Consider the following 20910-nt stretch of genomic DNA (forward strand, 5'->3'; position numbering starts at 1 on the left):
CTTACTAACAAAATTAAGGTCTTGGCCATTGTGGAAAGGTTGGCGTCTGTTCGACTGAGTGTGTGGACAGGTGTCTTTTATACAGGTAACGAGTTCAAACAGGTGCAGTTAATACAGGTAATGAGTGGAGAACAGGAGGGATTCTTAAAGAAAAACTTAACAGGTCTGTGAGAGCTGGAATTCTCACTGGTTGGTAGGTGATCAAATACTTATGTCATGCAATAAAATGCAAATAAATTACTTAAAAATCATACAATTGGATTTTTGATGATAAAAATTATAGAGCTCTACATGCTTTGTAAGTAGGAAAACCTGCAAAATCAGCAGTGTATCAAATACTTATTCTCCCCACTGTAAGTTCAAAGATGAAAAAGCATGGAAGGAGGAGGGATGACTAGAAACGATTCGGTTGGCCGTTTTACGTGTGGATTAATTGGTGGAGTAGAGGAGCTTGTACATTTCAGGTAAAATAACAACTCAATGTTTATATCCCAGGACAAATTAGCTTGCAACAGCAAGCTAGCAAAATAGGACAAATTACCTAGCAAGCTAAATAGCAAAATTGCCATACATGTTTAATGCTTTTCGACCTGTCCCAAAATTAATGTCATTGGTTCAGAGTTTGTTTTGATATTTTAACCTGCGTGTCATGATCGCGTTTGGTGTAGGGGGACAAAATACATTTATGCACGATAGCACACGCGCGCAGCCGGTTTGGGTTCGGTGTAAAGAAGCAAAGTTCAGTTTTCCTCAAAATAATAATTATTGCAAGCGACTTAATAAAATAAAATTGAATAATGTTGCAAGAGAAAATATAATTTGCCCTCATTTAGCTCGCCAGATCATTTGCACAAGGGGGAATGGTATATGGCCAATATACCATGGCTAAGGGCTGTTCTTAAGCATGCCGCAACGCGGAGTGCCTGGATACAGCCCTAAACCGTGGTATACTGGCCATATATCACAAACCCCTGAGGGGCCTTATTGCTATTATAAACTGGTTACCAACGTAATCAGAGCAGTAAAAATAATTGTTTTGTCAAACCCGTGGTATACTGTCTCATACACCACGACTTTCAGCCAATCAGCATTCAGGGCTCGAACTACCCAGTTTATAATTGTAAATAAATCCCCTTTGTGCATGTGCATTACCATAGATACATCCAACAGGAAAGTTTGAGGGATGAAAGTTGGACAGAATCTCAATCTCTGAGCAAGAAACATTTCCAAGAACATAAAAAAAACGGATGCTAGGCTATTTTCTGGCAATTGTGCTGTCATTGTGTGCCTTTAACCTTTAACTAGGCAAACAAGTGGGACTGCAGATAACGGCCTCTGTGATACAGCCCGGGTTCGAACCCGGGTCTGTAGTGACACCTCTAGCGTTGCGATGTAGTGCCTTAGACCGCTGTCTAAGACTTCAAACCGTTATAAATGGCCCATTTGCAAGATTTACATTTTAATAGGCATAGGCTGCAGATTAAAATCTGGGTTTATGATTGTAATTAGATTTTGCCATGGTTTCCTTAGATAAAGGGAGGAAGCCTATAGCCCTTGATAGGTCTACATCTAATTTCAAGTAGTCTACAGTAGCCTAGAAAAGATGTAGGCAAAATGTAACCTGAACGATTAAGCAGCTTGTTTAAGATTAATTTCAAGGTAAGAAGTACTTCTTTCCCAATAGCCTGCTGGAATAGGCTACTGAGGATGGTGTCATAATTTCGATCACTGAATTAAATATGAATAATATGTATATGAACTGAAAATGTTTGTCATGATTTGACCTTATATTTTTCCGAGATTCGAGTAGTTTTGAACGCGGCAATACGAGGTCAATTCATTACGTTAGTGATCTTCAGGTCTGAGCTCAAGAAAGAGGCCCGAGTTCAGGAGATGAAATTCCGAGTTGGATAACCGTTCAAACGTACTTTTCCCAGTCGGAGCTCGTTTTTTTCCAAGTTATTTTGAACGCACAAATCGGAGAATTTCAAATTCCCAGGTCACAGTTGTTTTGAAGGCGGTATAATCTTTGATTGCGGGTAAAATGCACGTCAGAACATCGTGTGATGAGACGTCATTACGTTTTAACAATGTTTTTGCAAAGATGGCGGTGGCTGAGTGAATGGACGAAACAGCCCTTTTAGTTCGAACATTTGATTTATTCAGTTTCTTATCAAACATAATCTGATTTAAATAGTTTATCTAAAATTTCTTTACAAATATATTCTTATTAAACAAATAACTAGAATGGTAATATGACACAGAGCAAAAAGAAGAAACGTGCGAATCGCAGTCTCCTGCTGGCGAAAAAAAGTATTATCAAGGATGGAGGAACGGTGAGTTTACACCAAAATCGCACTATTTGGCATCGTATTTCTTGAGATTAGTTTGCCGCATGTGGTATGTCTGTCTACAATATGTGAAATGTAACGCGCTAGCTCGTTCTGCTTGCCAGCGCCCTGGGGGAAGTTCCGATGCCTCTTCCTAGTCCTATCAAAAACAACAGTGCTAGCTACGTCAGCTAGCTAACGTATCTGTTGGTGCTAACTAGCGTTGTCTGTTTGTTTACTTCCGTGTAACGTTAGCTAGCTATCCTCTAGTAAAGGTATAGCTTCTCACTCAGCAGTATGGTAGCGACACTGCATGGCCAAAAGTATGTGGACACCTGCTCGTCGAACATCTGATTCCAAAATCATGGGTATTAATATGGAGTTGGTCTCACCTTTACTGCTATAACAGCCTCTACTTTTCTGAGAAGGCTTCCCTCTAGATGTTGGAACTTTCTGCGGGGACTTGCTTCCATTCAGCCACGAGCATTAGTGCAGTCGGGTAGTGCTGTTGGGCAATTAGGCCAGGCTCACAGTTGGCATTCCAAAGGTGTTCGATGGGGTTGAGTTCAGGGCTCTGTGTAGGCCAGTAAGGTTCTTCCACACTGATCTCGACAAACCATTTCTGTATGGACCTCGCTTTGTGCACAGGGGCATTGTCGTGCTGAAACAGGAAAGGGCCTTCCCCAGACTGTTGCCACAAAGTTGGAAGTACAGAATCGTCTAGAATGTAATTGTATGCTGTACTGTTGATTTCCCTTAACTGGAACGACGGGGCCTAGCCAGAACCATGAAAAACAGCCCTATTATTATTCCTACTCCACCAAACCTTACAGTAGGCACTATGCATTCTGGCAGGTCGCATTCTCCTGGCATCCGCCAAATCCAGATTCTTCTTTCAAACTGCCAGATGGTGAAGCATGATTCATCACTCCAGAGAACGGGTTTCCACTGCTCCAGAGTCCAATGGCGGTGAGCTTTACACCACTCCAGCCAACACTTGGCATTGCACATGGTGACCTTAGGCTTGTGTGCAGCTGCTCAGCCATGTAAACCCATTTCATGATGTTCCAGACGAACAGTTCTTGTGCTGATGTTGCTTCCTGCGGCAGTTTGGAACTCTGTAATGGGTGTTGCAACCGATGACAGGCTATTTTATTTTTTTTAAACACGCGCCTCTGCACTCGGCGGTACGGTTCTGTGAGCTTGTGTGGCCTACCACTTCGGGGCTGAGCTGTTGTTGCTCCTAGACGTTTCCACTTCACAATAACAGCACTTACAGTTGACCAGGGCAGAAATTTGATGAGCTAACTTGTTGGAAAGGTGGCAGCTTATGACGGTGCCACGTAGTGCTTGGCGATATGGCCAAGATACCATATCACGGTATATAAAAAAATGTTGACACTATTTTATGTTTTTATTTTATTTGCTTTATAAGTAGTGCATGACCTCGGTGGCAACACACACATTCTAAGTTATTTAAATGTGTATTTCTCCACTTTGATTAGTTTTATACTGTTCAATTCGACCCAAAATATTTTTTTTTGCATTTTCATACATTTCTGCATTTACTGCACTCATTTGAGATAATTTCCACACTGCCATGTAGGGCTGCACTATATGGGCAAACAATCTAAACCTTATTTTGAACCAAATGTTGCAATAGCGATTTGACATGATTTAGAGCAAAACACTATATTCTATAGTTAGAATATGATAGTGGGCACTTTGAATAGTGTTGTTTGACATGAAAACGAAGGAAAATGCCAGGGAGGAGTTATTGTGATAGGGTAGGAACCAAAGTGTTGATAATTGTTTCCTATGGGACCCTATAATCTTTGGCTACATTGACTGTTTTCTCTTAGCTACTTCATGTAGCTAACATATTGATGCTTCTTGTATTCCTCTTTGATTTAGAAGGTACAGTTGCACAAACAACATGCTGATTTAGAACTACACCATCACTGGTATTATCAGTCATGTCTACTCTGACTCCGTACATTTATTAGCAAGCTACCTAGCGATTAGCGGCTAACAAGATTTAGGCCCAACTTGCTAAGAAAAGACAAACTAGCTTCTTGCAGATGTGAGCAAAACAAACTAATAGTGTAATTTATAGAACGCTACTGGATTTATATGAAGAAGCAAATTGAAAACAGCTTTGTTGTCATAAACATTGTTGCATGTGCTACATTGATCATGCAGACTGAACGCAAGTGTCTTGTGGTCGAGGAACAACAAATGCGCTCCTTGAGTGGCAGGGCGGGGCTAGGTCTGTGTGGAAAGCTGCATGAAGAGAGAGCAGAGAGAGATGACTCAAGTAGCGAAATAAACGTATAAAAATGTACATTAAACACGGCGTATCACATTTAACAAATCAAACATTCAAATGCCATTATAGAAGGTAAAGTAAAAACCCAAACCAGCCCATGCATCAATACCGGTATATCGTAAAATACGGTACACCGCCCAGCCCTAGACTGCCACATCGAAAGTCACTGAGCTCTTAAGTACGGTCCGTTCTACTGCCAGTTTTTCTCTTTGGAGATTGCATGGCCATGTGCTCAATTTTATACACCTGACAATGAGGTGTGGATGAAATGGCTGAATCCGCTAGTTGGAAGGGGTGTCCACATACTTTTGGCCATAGTGTATAATCATACACAGGTGATCATATTCCTGCTAACAAAAGTCAAATTTGTCAAGACTGCCACTACTGGCTCTTCCAATGTGGGAAATGTAACTTTAGAAGAGTCAATACTGGCAGATATGAATTCTGGTGTTGATGACTGTAAGCAGGAAGTTGCCACACTGTGTATAATGATGTCCTATTGCTGAGTTTACCTTTTAAATATATCTTATTTGAAAGTAAGATCATTGAGTATTGCTTGTTGACATACTTGCATAACGGTTCCACTCTGTTCACCAGGCACAAGGTTTCGGAGCTCCCAGCGTCTACCATGCTGTAATTGTCATATTTTTGGAATTTTTTGCCTGGGGCCTTCTTACAGCACCCACTTTGGTGGTAGGTTGTCGTCTTTATTGCCTATTATTTCATACAGTGTGATTTGTTGGCTGCTGATGAAACTATTTAAACAATAAGGCCCCTGGGGGATTGGTATATGGCCGATTTACAACGGCTAAGGGCTGTATCCAGATACTCGGTGTTGCGTTGTGCTTAAGAACAGCCCTTAGCTGTGGTATGTTGGCCATATACCATATGTTTGCCATATACCACACCCCCTTGGGCCTTATTGCTTATTGCTGGCTGTCAGTCAATCGGCATTCAGGGCTCGAACCACCCAGTTTATAATCAAAATTAAGTCTCTACTATGTGTTCTTATCCCCTTGTTATCCAGGTCCTACATGAGACATTCCCGAAGCATACGTTTCTAATGAATGGCTTGATCCAAGGGGTAAAGGTATGGTGTTTGAACAGGTGTTATTATTTTGAACAGCACATCTAATTGCACTTCAATTCTATTTCCATTCATTGGGTGTGTCTTCTTATTGTGTTTCAGGGCCTGCTGTCTTTCCTGAGTGCTCCGCTGATTGGTGCCCTGTCTGATGTGTGGGGTCGGAAGTCTTTTCTCCTGCTTACTGTTTTCTTCACCTGCGCTCCCATTCCACTGATGAAGATAAGCCCCTGGTACGATGGCACGCAACCAGAGAGAGTCCATAGTTACTAAGATCACCATTCAAATGAATCATAGTTCTATGGAATCTATTGTGGTTAAACCAATTGGGAAGATCTGAATTTCACACTGTTCCATATTTTCTGCAAGATGCATTAGCTACTATAATGTGATGTGTTGAGATGGAACTGAGAGTAAAGTGTAATAATAACTGAGTGCCATATCCTGCCTCTGTTTCAGGTGGTATTTTGCAGTTATCTCTGTGTCCGGTGTGTTTGCTGTAACCTTCTCTGTGGTCTTTGCCTATGTGGCTGACATAACGCAGGAGCATGAACGCAGCATGGCCTATGGACTGGTGTGTATCAGACATTACCTACACAATTTATTCTAATCTTCAACTTTCATGTTTGCCACCTCACCTTTTTTGATTCAGTGATCTGTGGTCCATTTGTGGCTAAAATAGTTATATCCTTTAGAACCTATTTGCAATTTGGTCCCACTTAAAAAAGTAGACATTTTGCACAAACTCAAGAAAGTGAAACTCCAATTTTATTTAAAGAGTTAGTCAGTAAACCACCTCTACTCTTGTTCGTTAGGTGTCGGCCACCTTTGCTGCTAGCCTGGTGACGAGCCCGGCCATCGGAGCCTACCTGGGCCGTGTGTATGGTGACGGCCTGGTGGTGGTGCTGGCCTCAGCAATCGCTATGCTGGACATCTGCTTCATCCTGGTGGCCGTGCCCGAGTCTCTGCCTGAGAAGATGCGGCCAGCATCCTGGGGGGCTCCCATCTCCTGGGAACAGGCCGACCCCTTTGCTGTGAGTACATGGTCCACTTCTAAAGGTTCTGTCAGTTTCTCTACCCCATGAATTAACTGTGTACCCCATTAGTGTGCTTTTAGAGTTCAACATGATTTGGATTGGCCAGATGAGATGCCTTCTCTTGACATCAATATTTATGGCAAATTACATGAGGATTCAAGAAGTAAAGGGTTAGCCCAGTCCTACCCATGTACAAATATATTGGCTTGTTTGGGAAACATTCTCAAACCTGTGAAGATGTGTGCTTCACTTTGGCACTGATCAGTGGTAGTAGCTAGAATTTGTATTAGGCTTTGGTGGGTCTCTGAGACCGAGGAGGAACATGGACATTTCCTTTCTACCGCGTCACAGTCCTGATGATGAGGAAAGTTTAGAATTCAAAAATAACGTGTCGGGGGGAGACAATGGTATCAATGGAATTGGTGGTGGAGGCAGGTATTGTTCTTGGTAAAAAGAGGGCTCAGCAATAGAATGTGGTGAGAATGGCTGTGCTGCAAGACCTTGTCCTCTTGACTGACGGCCATAACTCAATCACTTAATGTTTTCATTAGATTTCATAAAAGAACAAGACCAACTGAGATGTTGTATGCATTTTGGAAGAGAAACTGACCAATTGTAATGTGCTTAAGTTACAATTAACCACATTACAATTGGTCAGTTTCTCTTCACAAATGCATACAACACCTCAGTTGGTCTTGTTCATGTGTTTGGACTGAATTGTTTGGTACAGGCCATGTTAGTGTACCTCCGCTTTTAGTTACGAACAATGTCTTTCTAATTGGGCATAGAAACCAACATTGCCCAAAACCGGTTAACCGTGCTGAAATGGCACACAAACATCATTTTTGAAAAACACAATGGGATTTACCTGGCATAAGGAACAAGCGTTTAGACCAGGGTGTGTTCTACATCATGCAAACCTGAACTCTCCTAAAATGGGTTGTTTTTACCTTTATTTAACTAGGCAAGTCGGTTAAGAACAAATTCTTATTTTCAATGACGGCCTAGGAACAGTGGGTTAACTGCCTGTTCAGGAGCAGAACGACAGATTTGTATCTTGTCAGCTCAGGGATTTGAACTTGCAACCTTCCGGTTACTAGTCCAACGCTCTAACCACTAGGCTACCCTTTGATGGTCCATGCTATCTGGTATCCTTGGGATGTCCCTTCCCTAAATGTAACTCTTAACGTAACCATTTGAAATGACAATTTCATTGGGGGGAGACATCGCAAACTGTTGTTTGAAAGGGGGAGGGAGTGCTACATACACAGAGGCAAAACAGGGAAATTATTAACATATTATATACATAGAGGGGTCTGAAAAGCACATGTCATAATACTCCAAATCGCCTCGGGGCTGCGCCATTAAATGTTTGAAGCTAAATTACACAATGTACAGCAGCTACTCATGGCACAACTTAACAGGTCTTCCTCAGGCAATGTTGAGTGGGAAGGCTATGTTGCTAAAATAAATCAACATCACACAGGGCTCAACATTAATGCTTGTCCGGAACAAGAAAAGAAAATAGTCTGACTAGAAAAATATAGATTTGAGTTGACCGAATGGACAAGTAAAACAAATCTAAGATCATATTAAACAATTACTCTGATCAGAATTGGAGGGGAGTACATTTTGCAGTTTTAAAGCAAATTTCATGTAATTCTACTCACCTTGTCATGGGGCTGAGGGAGAATTTCCTGAAATTCTACACATTTTGCCGTGGCTTATGCTGTGTTCATATGCCGAGTGACTCAAACATAACAATCAATGCCATGACATTTTTGGAATTTTATATTCTTCCTGACTGTCAATGTTTTATTTTGGTGGTTGTTAGTTCTCAAATATCTTGTTTAAAAAAAATATATAGTGCCATTATCTTTTTCTACATACATTATATCTGGTTTTAGTCATTTTAAGTTTACCCTGAAAAATGATTACAATTGTAATTATTTGTATAGATTTTTTGGCGTGGTCCGCAACTGCTAAATGAATATAGGGGGGAACTGAGACTCACGTGGGCACATTTGTTGATATTCCTTGCTGAGTTATAGCTATTACTGGTCAGCAAACAGTCTTTGTACGGTCATGAAATTCTTAGAAAATTATTGGTGTCTGCATCAGCTGCGTGTGTGCCAGAGGAGAGAGTTAGACATTTACAGCAGGTAGGCCTAGCCCATAAAAAAATGACAGACTAACGAGATAGCCAATTCAACACATCATGTAGTTAACTATTAAGTGGGGGTGTAATGGTTCACCAAACCCACGGTTCGGTACGTATTGCAGTTTTGGGGTCACGTTTTGGTACAGCGGGAAAATGAAATGCCAACCGTTACTGTAGTTAAATAAAAAATACAAAGTGCTGATATTCCTGATTCCATATATGATCATGTAATGCCTGATGAGAGCACAATCAGGATTAACAACTTATCTTAAATGAAAACATGATTAATCAACAACACTAAAATAAAGTGCAATATGTGTGTGAAATCAATATGTTAACATGGCTCTGACATTGTATAAGGTTGCTATAAGGTTTTCTTACAAAGAGAAAAATATGCACACTTGAGACTCATAAAGGGGGCTTGTCTGTAGCACAGTACTTCCCCCACTCTGGGGCAATGAGATGGGCTGTCACTAAAGCCTTGTTCACACTGCAAGCCTTAATGCTCAAATCTGTTTTGGACTACTGATGGTCAAAACAGCAAGTTACAAGTGACCAAATCAGATTTGTGTGTGTTCAGACAGCAGTCATTCACTGACACGGCTATGCTAGTTGTCATAGTAACGACAGGTGTGTGTGTGTGCAGTGGTGTTGGCTGATTGTGCTTCCTATCACTCAGAAGTTATGTTTCAAACTAAGGTGACAACCCTTCCTATCATGGATGTTTCTCAGTTGTTTTGAATGTTCAAAATCATAGTGTAAAAACACTTAAAACGAGTCCTTTTTGGCTAGCCACAGCAGTCAACTAGGTAGCTGTTTAGCATTTTAGCACATTCACACATGTTTGTAAACATTTTACAAGGTAGTTAGCTACCACATGTTCTTGTCAAACTGTCAACAGTGTAGCTACCAAGCAACAAGATATGTTTAAGTCTTAACTACTTGAGGGCAAATAAATCAGATTTGACCGTTCAGACACAAGTCACATGGCCAGGAATCCATTTTTTTTTTCTGAATTCAAACCACCTATGAAGGTGGCTTGAAATATAAGATTCCAGTCTGTTCCGATTGCAGGAAAAATAACCAATTTGAAATCAGATATGCAAATAAATTGGATTTAGTACTTAGGACGTAAACAAGGTGCTGAAATCCTTTATTCTAAACTGCAGAGAATGGGAGCATATCCGTGGCTATAGGCTAAACATGCCTATCGCTATTGTAATTTATTTGGCCTTGTCAGAATCCGCTGTGAAGAGCTGCTTGAATGCAGAGGGGAGATTAAGTTTATTTGGATTTACTTTTTGCATTTCCACCTTGCTCCCGGTGGTATGAATACTTTGGTCATGTCGGTGTAAATGTGTCAACATATTTGAGGTGCTGGGAGCTGCATAGGCTATTCTGGTTGAGCAGTGGCTACATAGTATTGTTAACTCTCTGTCCATCGCCATTGTAATCTACTGTGAAGCCAAAATGTTTTCAAACTGGAGATTTAGACGGTGATGGAGAATCCTGATTTATCTACCCAATCACTCGTAATCGTACAGAACTACTTCCCAAATTGTGATTACAACGTGCAGAGCCTATAGGCGTTGTTTGATTATTATAATTTATTTTATTCGGGTTCATCGTGCGGACCGAATCAAGGTCCCCACACCGAATGTTCCTTATGAACACATTTACCCTTACACCCATAATTCTCTGGATATGTTAGATGAAATTGCTTACTTTTTAAATCATAGGCTACCATCTGTTGTCTTAATTGTCACTGATAAATAATTATATTCTACTGGCTATTGTTGGTAGTCTATAAAGAGAAAGCTACAACAAGACACCTAGCATTGGTCTTGGCTAGCCCACGGCAGGCCTTGGCTAGCCCACGGCAGGCCTTGGCTAGCCCACGGTAGGCCTTGGCTAGCCCACGGCAGGCCTTGGCTAGCCCACGGTAGGCCTTGGCTAGCCCACGGCAGGCCTTGGCTAGCCCACGGCAGACCTTGGCTAGCCCACGGCAGGCCTTGGCTAGCCCACGGCAGGCCTTGGCTAGCCCACGGCAGGCCTTGGCTAGCCCACGGCAGGCCTTGGCTAGCCCACGGCAGACCTTGGCTAGCCCACGGCAGGCCTTGGCTAGCCCACGGTAGGCGTACAGTATCAATATCTATTTTGAAAAGCAGTCGGTCTTAAAGGGGCAACATCCTATTTTGAGATGTAATAAATAATTACAGACCTGCTTTAGAAACAAACATTTACGCAATGAATCTAAAGCAATTGTATCAAATAGAGTAATGTCTTGCATTGTAAAATTATATCATACAGCTTTTAATACATAATTAATAATAACCAAATGTAGCCTATTACTAGCTGAATATAGAAAGCACACACCCCAATGCATTTAACTGCCAGTGAGGGAAAAAAGTGAACATTGAACCCTGAGTAAATATATCCAAATCAATGCAAGAACAGAACATGCTAAGATGGCTAGTCATTATTAGTCAGGTCATTTAAAAATTGGTGCGACCAAACGTTAGTGGAAAAAGCTAGTCTAGAGCCCTGGATTGACCTACAGCAATGAGGCTAAAGGATTTTTTTTTTAGTCTGAGTGAAATCTCCCCCTCTCACTTGCTCTCTGGTTGTGACCCAGTTCTCATAGAAGACCTCCTTTCTGCCATAAGACTTGTGAAGGAGTGGATGGGTGTTCATTGTACATCATGTTGTTATCACCAACCCCTTGCTTTCTGTCTCCAGTCTCTAAGGAAAGTGGGCCAGGATTCCACTGTGCTGCTCATCTGTATAACAGTGTTCCTGTCCTACCTCCCCGAGGCTGGCCAGTACTCCAGCTTCTTTCTCTACTTACGACAGGTCTGTCTACAATGTATTCTGTCAAACGTATGGCCCAAATAAACAGTGTGTGTGTGTGTGTGACGCATGTCAGATGTGTCCACCCCCTTCCTGTATTAAAATTATTCTCAAATGTTTATTCTATTCTACTACCATTTACTTTGTTCGTATTCTTATCTTGTATTATTTCTTATTGTTGAGAAGGAACCTGCAAGTAAGAATTTCATTGGACGGTGTCTCCTGTACATAAGACAAACGTAACTTTTTGAGTTATTGCCATGATCAATGTCACGGAGGTCAAGTCCCCTTCATAGTCAAAATATTTGGCAGACTTGTCAAGGGGGTTTTATAGTTAATTTGAAGAACATTGCAAAGTAATTTCACAAATAGTCCGTTACACCGTTCATTTCTGTTCTTTGCTGCTTGCAGCTACACTACATGCTCGTCAAACATCTCATTCCAAAATCATGGGCATTAATATGGAGATGGTCCCCCATTTGCAAACAGCCTCCACTCTTCTGGGAAGGCTTTCCACTAGATGTTGGAACATTGCTGCAGGGTCTTGCTTCCATTTAGCCACAAGCATTAGTGAGGTTGGGCACTGATGTTAGACAATTAGGTGTGATGGGGTTGAGGTCAGTGCTTTGGCCAGTCAAGTTCTTCCACACTGATCTCAACAAAACATTTCTGTATGGAACTCTCTTTGTGCATGGGGACATTGTCATGCTGAAACAAGAAAGGGCCTTCCCCAAAGTTGGATGCACAGAATTGTCTAGAATGTTATTGTATGCTGTAAAGTTAATATTTCCTTTCACTGGAACTACAGGGCCTATCCCGAACCATGAAAAACAGCCCCAGACCATTATTCCTCCTCCAACAAACTTTACAGTTGGCACTATGCATTGGGGCAGGTAGCGTTCTCCTGGTATCTGCCAAACACAGATTTCTCCGTCGGACTGCCAGATGGTAAAGCGTGATTCATCACTCCAGAGAATGTTTCCACTGCTCCAGAGTCCAATGGCGGCGAACTTTACACCACTCCAGCTGACGCTTGGTATTGCGCATGGTGATTATAAGCTTGTGTGCGGCTGCTCGGCCATGGAAACTAATTTCTTGGAAGCTTCCGACTAATAGTTTTTGTGCTGACTATTTTTACGCGCCTCAGCACTCGGCGGTCCCGTTCTGTGAGCTTGTGTGGTCTACCACTTCGTGGCTGAGCCGTTGTTGCTCTTAGACGTATCCACTTGACAATAACAGCACTTACAATTGACTGGGCAGCTCAAGTAGGGCAGAAATTTCAAACTGAATTGGAAAGATTGCATCCTATGGCGGTGCCACTTTGAAAGTCACTGAGCTCTTTAGTATGGGCCATTCTACTGCCAATGTTTGGCTATGGAGATTGAATGGCAGTGTGCTGAAATAGCCAAATCCACTAATTTCAGGGGTGTCTCTACATGTAGTGTATACTTAGCTAAATCACTGTCTTTGCTTGATGATGGGTGTAGTTACTTTGATCTCACAGGCAATACAATCATATGCATTTTGTTTTTAATTTAATTTTTTCTACAGATTATGGGATTTTCACCTGAAAGTGTTGCAGCTTTCATAGCTGTTCTAGGACTGCTTTCAATCGTTGCACAGGTTAGTTGTCATTCAATTAACATGTACAGTGCCTTCAGAAAGTACTCATACCCCTTGACTTATTCTACATTTTGTGTTACAGCCTGAATTCTAAATGGATTATTTTCTCACCTATCTACACACAATGCCCCATAACGACAAAGTGAAAATGTGTTTAGTGATGAGGTTTGTGCAATTTTATTGAAAATGAAATAAAATATTATTTTATAAGTATTCCCACCCCTTTGCTATGACACTCCAAATTTAGCTTTGGTGCATCCAATTTCCTTTGATCATCCTTGGGATTTCACTACAACTTGGTTGGAGTCCACGTGTTGTCAATTCAATTGTTTGAACATGATTTAGAAAGAAACACAACTGTCTATATAAGGTCCCACAGTTGACAGTGCATGTCAGAGCAGAAACTATACCATGAATTCCAAGGAACTGTCTGTAGATCTCCGAGATATACTGTATGTCTCATCACAATTCTATCACAAAAGTGAGTACACCCCTCACATTTTTGTAAATATGAGTTTCTTTTCATGTGACAACACTGAAGAAATGACACTTTGCTACAATATAAAGCAGTGAGTGTACAGCTTGTGTAACAGTGTACATTTGCAGTCCCCTCAAAATAACTCAACACACAGCCATTAATGTCTAAACCGCTGGCAACAAGTGAGTACACTCCTAAGTGAAAATGTCCAAATTGGGCCCAATTAGCCATTTCCCTCCCCGGTGTCATGTGACTCGTTAGTGTTACAAGATCTCAGGTGTGAATGGGGATCAGGTGTGTTAAATTTGGTGTCATCGCTCTCACACTTCCTCAAACTGACTGGGCACTGGAAGTTCAACATGGCACCTCATGGCAAAGAACTCTGAGGATCTGAAAAAAAATGTGTTGCTCTACATAAAGATGGCTTGGGCTATAAGAAGATTGCCAAGACCCTGAAACTGAGCTGCAGCACGGTGGCCAAGACCATACAGCAGTTTAACTGGACAGGTTCCACTCAGAACAGGCCTCGCCATGGTCGAGCAAAGAAGTTGAGTGCACGTGCTCAGCGTCATATCCAGAGGTTGTCTTTGGGAAATAGACGTATGAGTGCTGCCAGCATTGCTGCAGAGGTTGAAGGGGTGGGGGGGTCAGCCTGCCAGTGCTCAGACCATACGCCGTACACTGCATCAAATTGGTCTGCATGGCTGTCGTCCCAGAAGGAAGCCTCTTCTAAAGATGATGCACAAGAAAGCCCGCAAACAGTTTGCTGAAAACAAGCAGACTAAGGACATGGATTACTGGAACCATGTCCTGTGGTCTGATGAGACTAAGATAAACTTATTTGGTTCAGATGGTGTCAAGCGTGTGTGGCGGCAACCAGGTGAGGAGTACAGTCAAGCATGGTGGTGGGAGTGTCATGGTCTGGGGCTGCATGAGTGCTGCCGGCACTGGGGAGCTACAGTTCATTGAGGGAACCATGAATGCCAACATGTACTGTGACATACTGAAGCAGAGCATGTTCCCCTCGCTTCGGAGACTGGGCCGCAGGGCAGTATTCCAACATGATAACGACCCCAAACACACCTCCAAGACGACCACTGCCTTGCTAAAGAAGCCGAGGGTAAAGGTGATGGACTGGCCAAGCATGTCTCTAGACCTAAACCCTATTGAGCATCTGTGGGGCATCCTCAAATGGAAGGTGGAGGAGTGCAAGGTCTCTAACATCCACCAGCTCCGTGATGTAGTCATGGTGGAGTGGAAGAGGACTCCAGTTGCAACCTGTGAAGCTCTGGTGAACTCCATGCCCAAGAGGGTTAAGGCAGTGCTGGAAAATGGTGGTGGCCACACAAAATATTGACACTTTGGGCCCAATTTGGACATTTTCACTTCAGGGTGTACTCACTTTTGTTGCCAGCAGTTTAGACATTAATGGCTGTGTGTTGAGTTATTTTGAGGGGACAGCAAATTTACACTGTTATACAAGCTGTACACTCACTACTTTAAATTGTAGCAAAGTGTCATTTCTTCAGTGTTGTCACATGAAAAGATATACTCAAATATTTACAAAAATGTGAGGGGTGTACTCACTTTTGTGATATACTGTATATCCGGGGAAGGTTATAAAACTATTTCTTCAGTGTTGAAATTTTCCAAGAGAAGTTGTCTCCTTCATTGGGGAAAAAAATAAAAAAATATGGAACTACACAGACTCTGCCTAGATCTGGCTGGGCAACCAAGGAAAACATTTGTTTAACCCTTATTTTACCAGGTAAGTTGCCTGACAACACATTCTCATTTACAACAATGACCTGGGGAATAGTTACAGAGGAGAGGAGTGGGGAAGAATGAGACAATTGGAAGAAGGACCTTGGTCAGGGAGGTGACCAGGAACCCACTGACAGAACTGCATAGTTCCTTGGATAAGATGGGAGAATCTGCCAGAAGGACAACAATCTCTACAGCACCTCACCAATCTAGGCTTTATTCAAGAGTGGTCAGACAGAAGCCACTCCTGAGAAAAAGTCACATGACCACACCCCTAGCGTTTGCAAAAAGGCATGTGAAAGACTGCGAGCATAAGGCAAAATATTCTGTGGTCTGATGAGACGATGTAACTCTTTGGTCTGATTGCAAGGTGCTATGCAAAGCTAATCACCCATCTAAAACCATCCCTACCATGAAGCATGGTGGCAGCAGCATCATGCTATGGGGATGCTTTTCAGCAGCAGGGACTGTGAGACTGGATAGAGGAAACAATTAAAACTGGCAAATCCTTGATGAGAGCCTGCTTCAAAGTGCAAACGACCTTAGACTGGGGGCAAAGATTTACGTTCCAACAGGACAATGACCCAAAGTATACAGCCAAAGCAATGCTGGGAAGGCTTCAGAACAAGAATGTGAAAGTCCTTGAGTGGCCCAGCCACAGGCCAAACTTGAATCCCATAAAAAATCTGTGGAAAGACTTGAAGATTGCTGTTCACCGCCACTCCCCATCTAACTTAACAGAGCTTGAGAAAATATGCGAGAAAGAATGGGGAAAAAATCCCCAAGTCCAGATTAATAAATATAAGCAAAGGTGATGCCGACATGCCCAAAATAACTGAAAGCTGCTTCTACAGAGTACTGACTCGGCAAAATAAATGTGGGAAAATTTCTAAACCGTTTCCACTTAGTCATTGTGGGGTATTTCATCCATTTTGAATTCCGGCTGTAACACAACAAAATGTGGAATAAGGGGTATGAATACTGCCTGAAGGTGCTGTAATCCCAATCTCTGCCATGTTATGTTAACCTGGTTTGGGCATTAATGAGAACTTTCATTACATGCAATATTAACATTCAAATAAATGGTTTCCAATTATATTATTTTCTTTGTCAGACAGTAGTATTAAGTTTACTCATGCGTTCCATCGGGAACAAGAACACTATCTTGCTCGGCCTTGGGTTCCAGATACTACAGCTCGCCTGGTATGGGTTTGGCTCCGAGCCATGGTAAGCTTTTTTAAAGTGACTCATCTGATTCAGGTCAATGAAGAGATACTCTTTCAAGTGACTTAATCTGTTTTCTCTCATCTCTCTACAGGATGATGTGGGCAGCAGGGGCTCTAGCAGCCATGTCAAGCATCACTTTCCCAGCAATCAGTGCTTTGGTTTCCCGCACTGCTGAACCAGACCAACAAGGTTTGTATTTTGTACTTTGTTATAGTTTTATTTTGCATCTATGCATAGTCACTTTACCCTCTTATCTACATGAACATATTAGCTAAATTACCTTGACTAACCCATACCGCTGCAGTGACTCTGTTCCGGTACCCTTTTGTATATAGCCTCTTTACACTGTAGTTATTTTATTACTATTTTGCCTTTAGTTTATTTAGCACATTGTTTCTTACTTTTTAACTCTTCATTGTTGGTTAAAGGCTCATACGTAAGCATTTTACGGTAAATTGTATTCGGCGCATGTGACAAATAACTTTTATTTGATTTTGCATGTTCTTCGATTCATCTATTGGCCTGGTCGTAATTGTAAATGAAAAATGCTTCTCGGTTGATTCAGCGAAATGACATTTAAGATTTTTGTTTCCTTCAAGGAAATAATTATTATGAACTATCGTTTTAACTTGCCTGGTGAAGTAAAGGTTGAATGCAATCCAATTGATAAATGATTGTTGGCTGTCATCTCACAGGAGTGGGCCAGGGGATGGTGACAGGGATCCGGGGGCTATGTAACGGCCTGGGCCCTGCGCTCTATGGCTTCATCTTCTACATCTTCCACGTGGAGCTGGATGCGCCTCCAGACGGCAACGGGGACACTCCGGTCCATACTCAAGCCCACCTTCAGCTCCTCCCACAGGTTAGCCCCCAGCTCCCCAACCCCAACCTTTTCTGCTCCTCTCACAAGTTAGCCCCCAGCTCCCCGACCCCAACCTTTTCTGCTTCTCTCACAAGTTAGCCCCCAGCTCCAACATTTTCAGCTCTTTCCACAGGTTAGCCCCCAGTGCCACACCCCTAACACCAACCTTTTCAGCTCTTTCCACAGGTTAGCCCCCAGTGCCACACCCCTAACACCAACCTTTTCAGCTCTTTCCACAGGTTAGCCCCCAGTGCCACACCCCTAACACCAACCTTTTCAGCTCCTCCCACATCTTAGTCCCCAGTGCCACACCCCTAACACCAACCTTTTCAGCTCCTCCCACATCTTAGCCCCCAGCGCCACACCCCTAACACCAACCTTTTCAGCTCCTCCCACATCTTAGCCCCCAGCGCCACACCCCTAACACCAACCTTTTCAGCTCCTCCCACATCTTAGCCCCCAGCGCCACATCCCTAACACCAACCTTTTCAGCTCCTCCCACATCTTAGCCCCCAGCGCCACATCCCCAACGTTTTCAGCTCCTCCCACATCTTAGCCCCCAGCGCCACATCCCCAACGTTTTCAGCTCCTCCCACATCTTAGCCCCCAGCACCACACCCGTAACACCAACCTTTTCAGCTCCTCCCACATCTTAGCCCCCAGCGCCACATCCCCAACGTTTTCTGCTCCTCTGCCTTATTGTTTAGATCTTTAGCCCGAACCCGACAGGGCTTGAATTTTCAGGCCCAATCAAACCTCTACTCGTCCTCACAATACACAACCGGAACCAGTCAGATAATACATTTCACTTTGAAGGTTTGTTTTGACATCCAGGATACCTCCTCAAAAATGACCAGACAGTTTAACAAGGTTCTATCCCTGTCTTAAAAGTTACTATGATTATTTAGACACTATGCACACTTAGAGGGTTTTGGGCACTATTTAATGTTAACTAGTTATCAAGTATCAATACACTTGTGTAACCATAATTTGTTAAATGTTCCTAATCACTTCAGGTATGGAAAATGTGAACCTTTTTTTTTTTCCTCCTCTCCTCAGAGTTCCATCATTCCTGGCCCGCCCTTCCTCTTCGGAGCATGCTCAGTGCTACTAGCGCTCCTGGTGGCACTCTTCATACCAGAGCAACCTCACCTAGGCCTCCGGCCCGGCAGCTGGAAGAAGCACAGCTCGCCCCACGGACACCCTCACAGCCTGCGGCCGCCCGGCGAGGCCAAAGAGCCCCTACTGCAGGACTCAAACGTGTAACACTGACTACTTAGGCCAGATGCCCTCCCTCTTCAGAAAGAGAGCTCTTTTATATAGGTATAACAGACAGCAATCTAAAAGCTATATTAAGAGTTACCACTACATATGTATACATAGGAGTATGTTTTTGAGAGAAAGTTCTATCCAAAGGCACTATTTGCAATGGCTTATATTTATTGATTTTTGTTTTTTCCTTAAACTTTTACAACAACAAAAATATTCCCTGGACTGTTTTGATGATATTGAACAGGGGCGTAGCTCACTCAGGGACGTACACCTGGTAAGACGGGGCTGTTTCTGAACACAGTGTTCCACAATCAGAAGAGGGCATCTCTGTACAACAAAAGCAACCAAGAAAGATAAGCAACCTAGAAAGATAGATGCATCACAAAGACTGGTTAGTCCTCTAGAATTGGGCCTTCAGCTTTATGGAACGTGGTGTGAGAAAATGACACTGCGGGGCCGAGTTGGAAATTCAGGTGGCATTTCCCCAGATCTCAGCATAAAAAGCCTTAATCCACATAAACATGGAATGTGAAAACGCAATGGACTTGGAATGGTACAGCTGAATTTTTAAAGCACCTTTTATTTTGAACCTCATATCAAACTGCTGCCTATATGAATTCCTACTACCACTTCGTCAGACTGACTGGTGCCTTTCCTTGGCTTTGGGAGTGTTACTTTTTGACGGGACCACAATGAGATCTTGAATCGCCCCCCGATCGCTCTCTCTGAAATCATGGCATGTGTGACAGATTGGCTTGGCATTTTTAGTCTTTTATTCTCATTTGTACATGTACACGGCCAAGTCCCTGACATGTATGGATCGTACAGTTACAGGGAATGATCATACAAGAAGGGTTTGCCTTTTTGAAATATCTCGTCAGCCAACACGTTGCATAGTTACGGAATCCATAGATCCATCTCCAGTGGCCTTCTATAAACCATTTCACTTGTACAAACAATGCGCTCTTGTTTTAACTTGCTAATTGACCAAATACCAAAAGAAAGTACATATTGAATCATGAAAGTTGTGAAATATTGGTTGTGTGCTCTAGTTATTTATGAGTTGGTGTTATGTAAAACATTGCAATTTCTTAATACTGTATGCTGTTTTCTTTTCCATGTATTGTAATATTGTTTTGCTGCCTTATTTCAACCTTTTAAACATTAAATTGTTGACTGATCGTGTAAATATACATTAAGTATAGAACCATGCATTTCAATAAAGTGGACTATTTTGATGTATGTTGGATTTATGGCTGGGAAACCTGTGCTATTTTAGGTGAACAGATCATTGAGCCAAATCCAAACCAGTGACAAGTCTATACTGTATCTGGTAGTAAATGCATTTTAAGGTTCCACCCATGTTCTTTAACTGTACACTCTATAAGATAAATTAATAATTTTGTATGTTTGTTTTCAAGTTATACTGTGTTAGGAAGGAGACTCCATCTCGCCTGTTTTAAAATACACATTGCAGGCAGTTATTTTACCAAGAAAACATTTAACCTCATGCTATGTTTCTTATCTTGCCTATAAAAAAAATGATTTCAGGAAATCCACAAGATGCATATCAACTTCTCAGTTCGAAGATGACAAACCAGCTAATGGATACTGAACAAAAATATAAATGCAACATTTTACTGAGTTACAAATCATAAGGAAATCAGGCAATTTAGTCTGGTTGTAGACCATAGCACTGAGACTGTACTTGGGAAGGTGGTAAATGACCTTTTAATGGTGTCAGACTGAGGCTCTGCATCTATCCCCGTGCTCCTAGACCTTAGTGCTGCTTTAGATACCATCGATCACCACATTATTTTGGAGAGATTGGAAACCCAAATTGGTCTACACGGACAAGTTATCGCCTGGTTTAGATCTTATGTCAGAAAGATA

General features: G+C 42.2%; 1 protein-coding gene across 4 annotated transcripts; it reads left to right on the top strand.

Annotated features, from left to right (window-relative positions):
* Nucleotides 1–366: 366 nt before the first annotated feature.
* On the top strand, nt 367–20255 carry LOC118401493 (hippocampus abundant transcript 1 protein-like). 4 transcript variants are annotated; one of them, XM_052475248.1, is made up of 13 exons: nt 2060–2336; nt 3186–3299; nt 5257–5352; nt 5687–5749; nt 5849–5976; nt 6203–6317; nt 6559–6777; nt 11681–11794; nt 13343–13414; nt 16771–16883; nt 16975–17072; nt 17579–17745; nt 18805–20255. In XM_052475248.1, the coding sequence occupies exons 2-13, from the start codon at nt 3294–3296 to the stop codon at nt 19009–19011; spliced, it is 1398 nt and encodes a 465-aa protein (XP_052331208.1). In that variant the 5' UTR covers nt 2060–2336; nt 3186–3293; the 3' UTR covers nt 19012–20255. The 4 variants fall into 4 exon arrangements, with proteins under 4 accessions (XP_052331209.1, XP_052331208.1, XP_035654940.1 ...); XM_052475249.1 differs by lacking the exons at nt 2060–2336; nt 3186–3299 and adding an exon at nt 367–464; XM_035799047.2 differs by lacking the exon at nt 3186–3299.
* The last annotated feature ends 655 nt before the right edge of the window (nt 20256–20910 follow it).

The sequence above is a fragment of the Oncorhynchus keta genome, chromosome 22 (genome assembly GCF_023373465.1).
Source record: "Oncorhynchus keta strain PuntledgeMale-10-30-2019 chromosome 22, Oket_V2, whole genome shotgun sequence".
Taxonomy (NCBI): Eukaryota; Metazoa; Chordata; class Actinopteri; order Salmoniformes; family Salmonidae; genus Oncorhynchus; species Oncorhynchus keta.

Coding starts and splice junctions, on each gene's coding strand:
- LOC118401493 (XM_035799047.2), top strand. CDS start 2,256: ATGACACAGAGCAAAAAGAAGAAACGTGCGAATCGCAGTCTCCTGCTG. Junction 2,337..5,256: donor TTATCAAGGATGGAGGAACG/GTGAGTTTACAC, acceptor TCTGTTCACCAG/GCACAAGGTTTCGGAGCTCC. Junction 6,318..6,558: donor GCAGCATGGCCTATGGACTG/GTGTGTATCAGA, acceptor CTTGTTCGTTAG/GTGTCGGCCACCTTTGCTGC.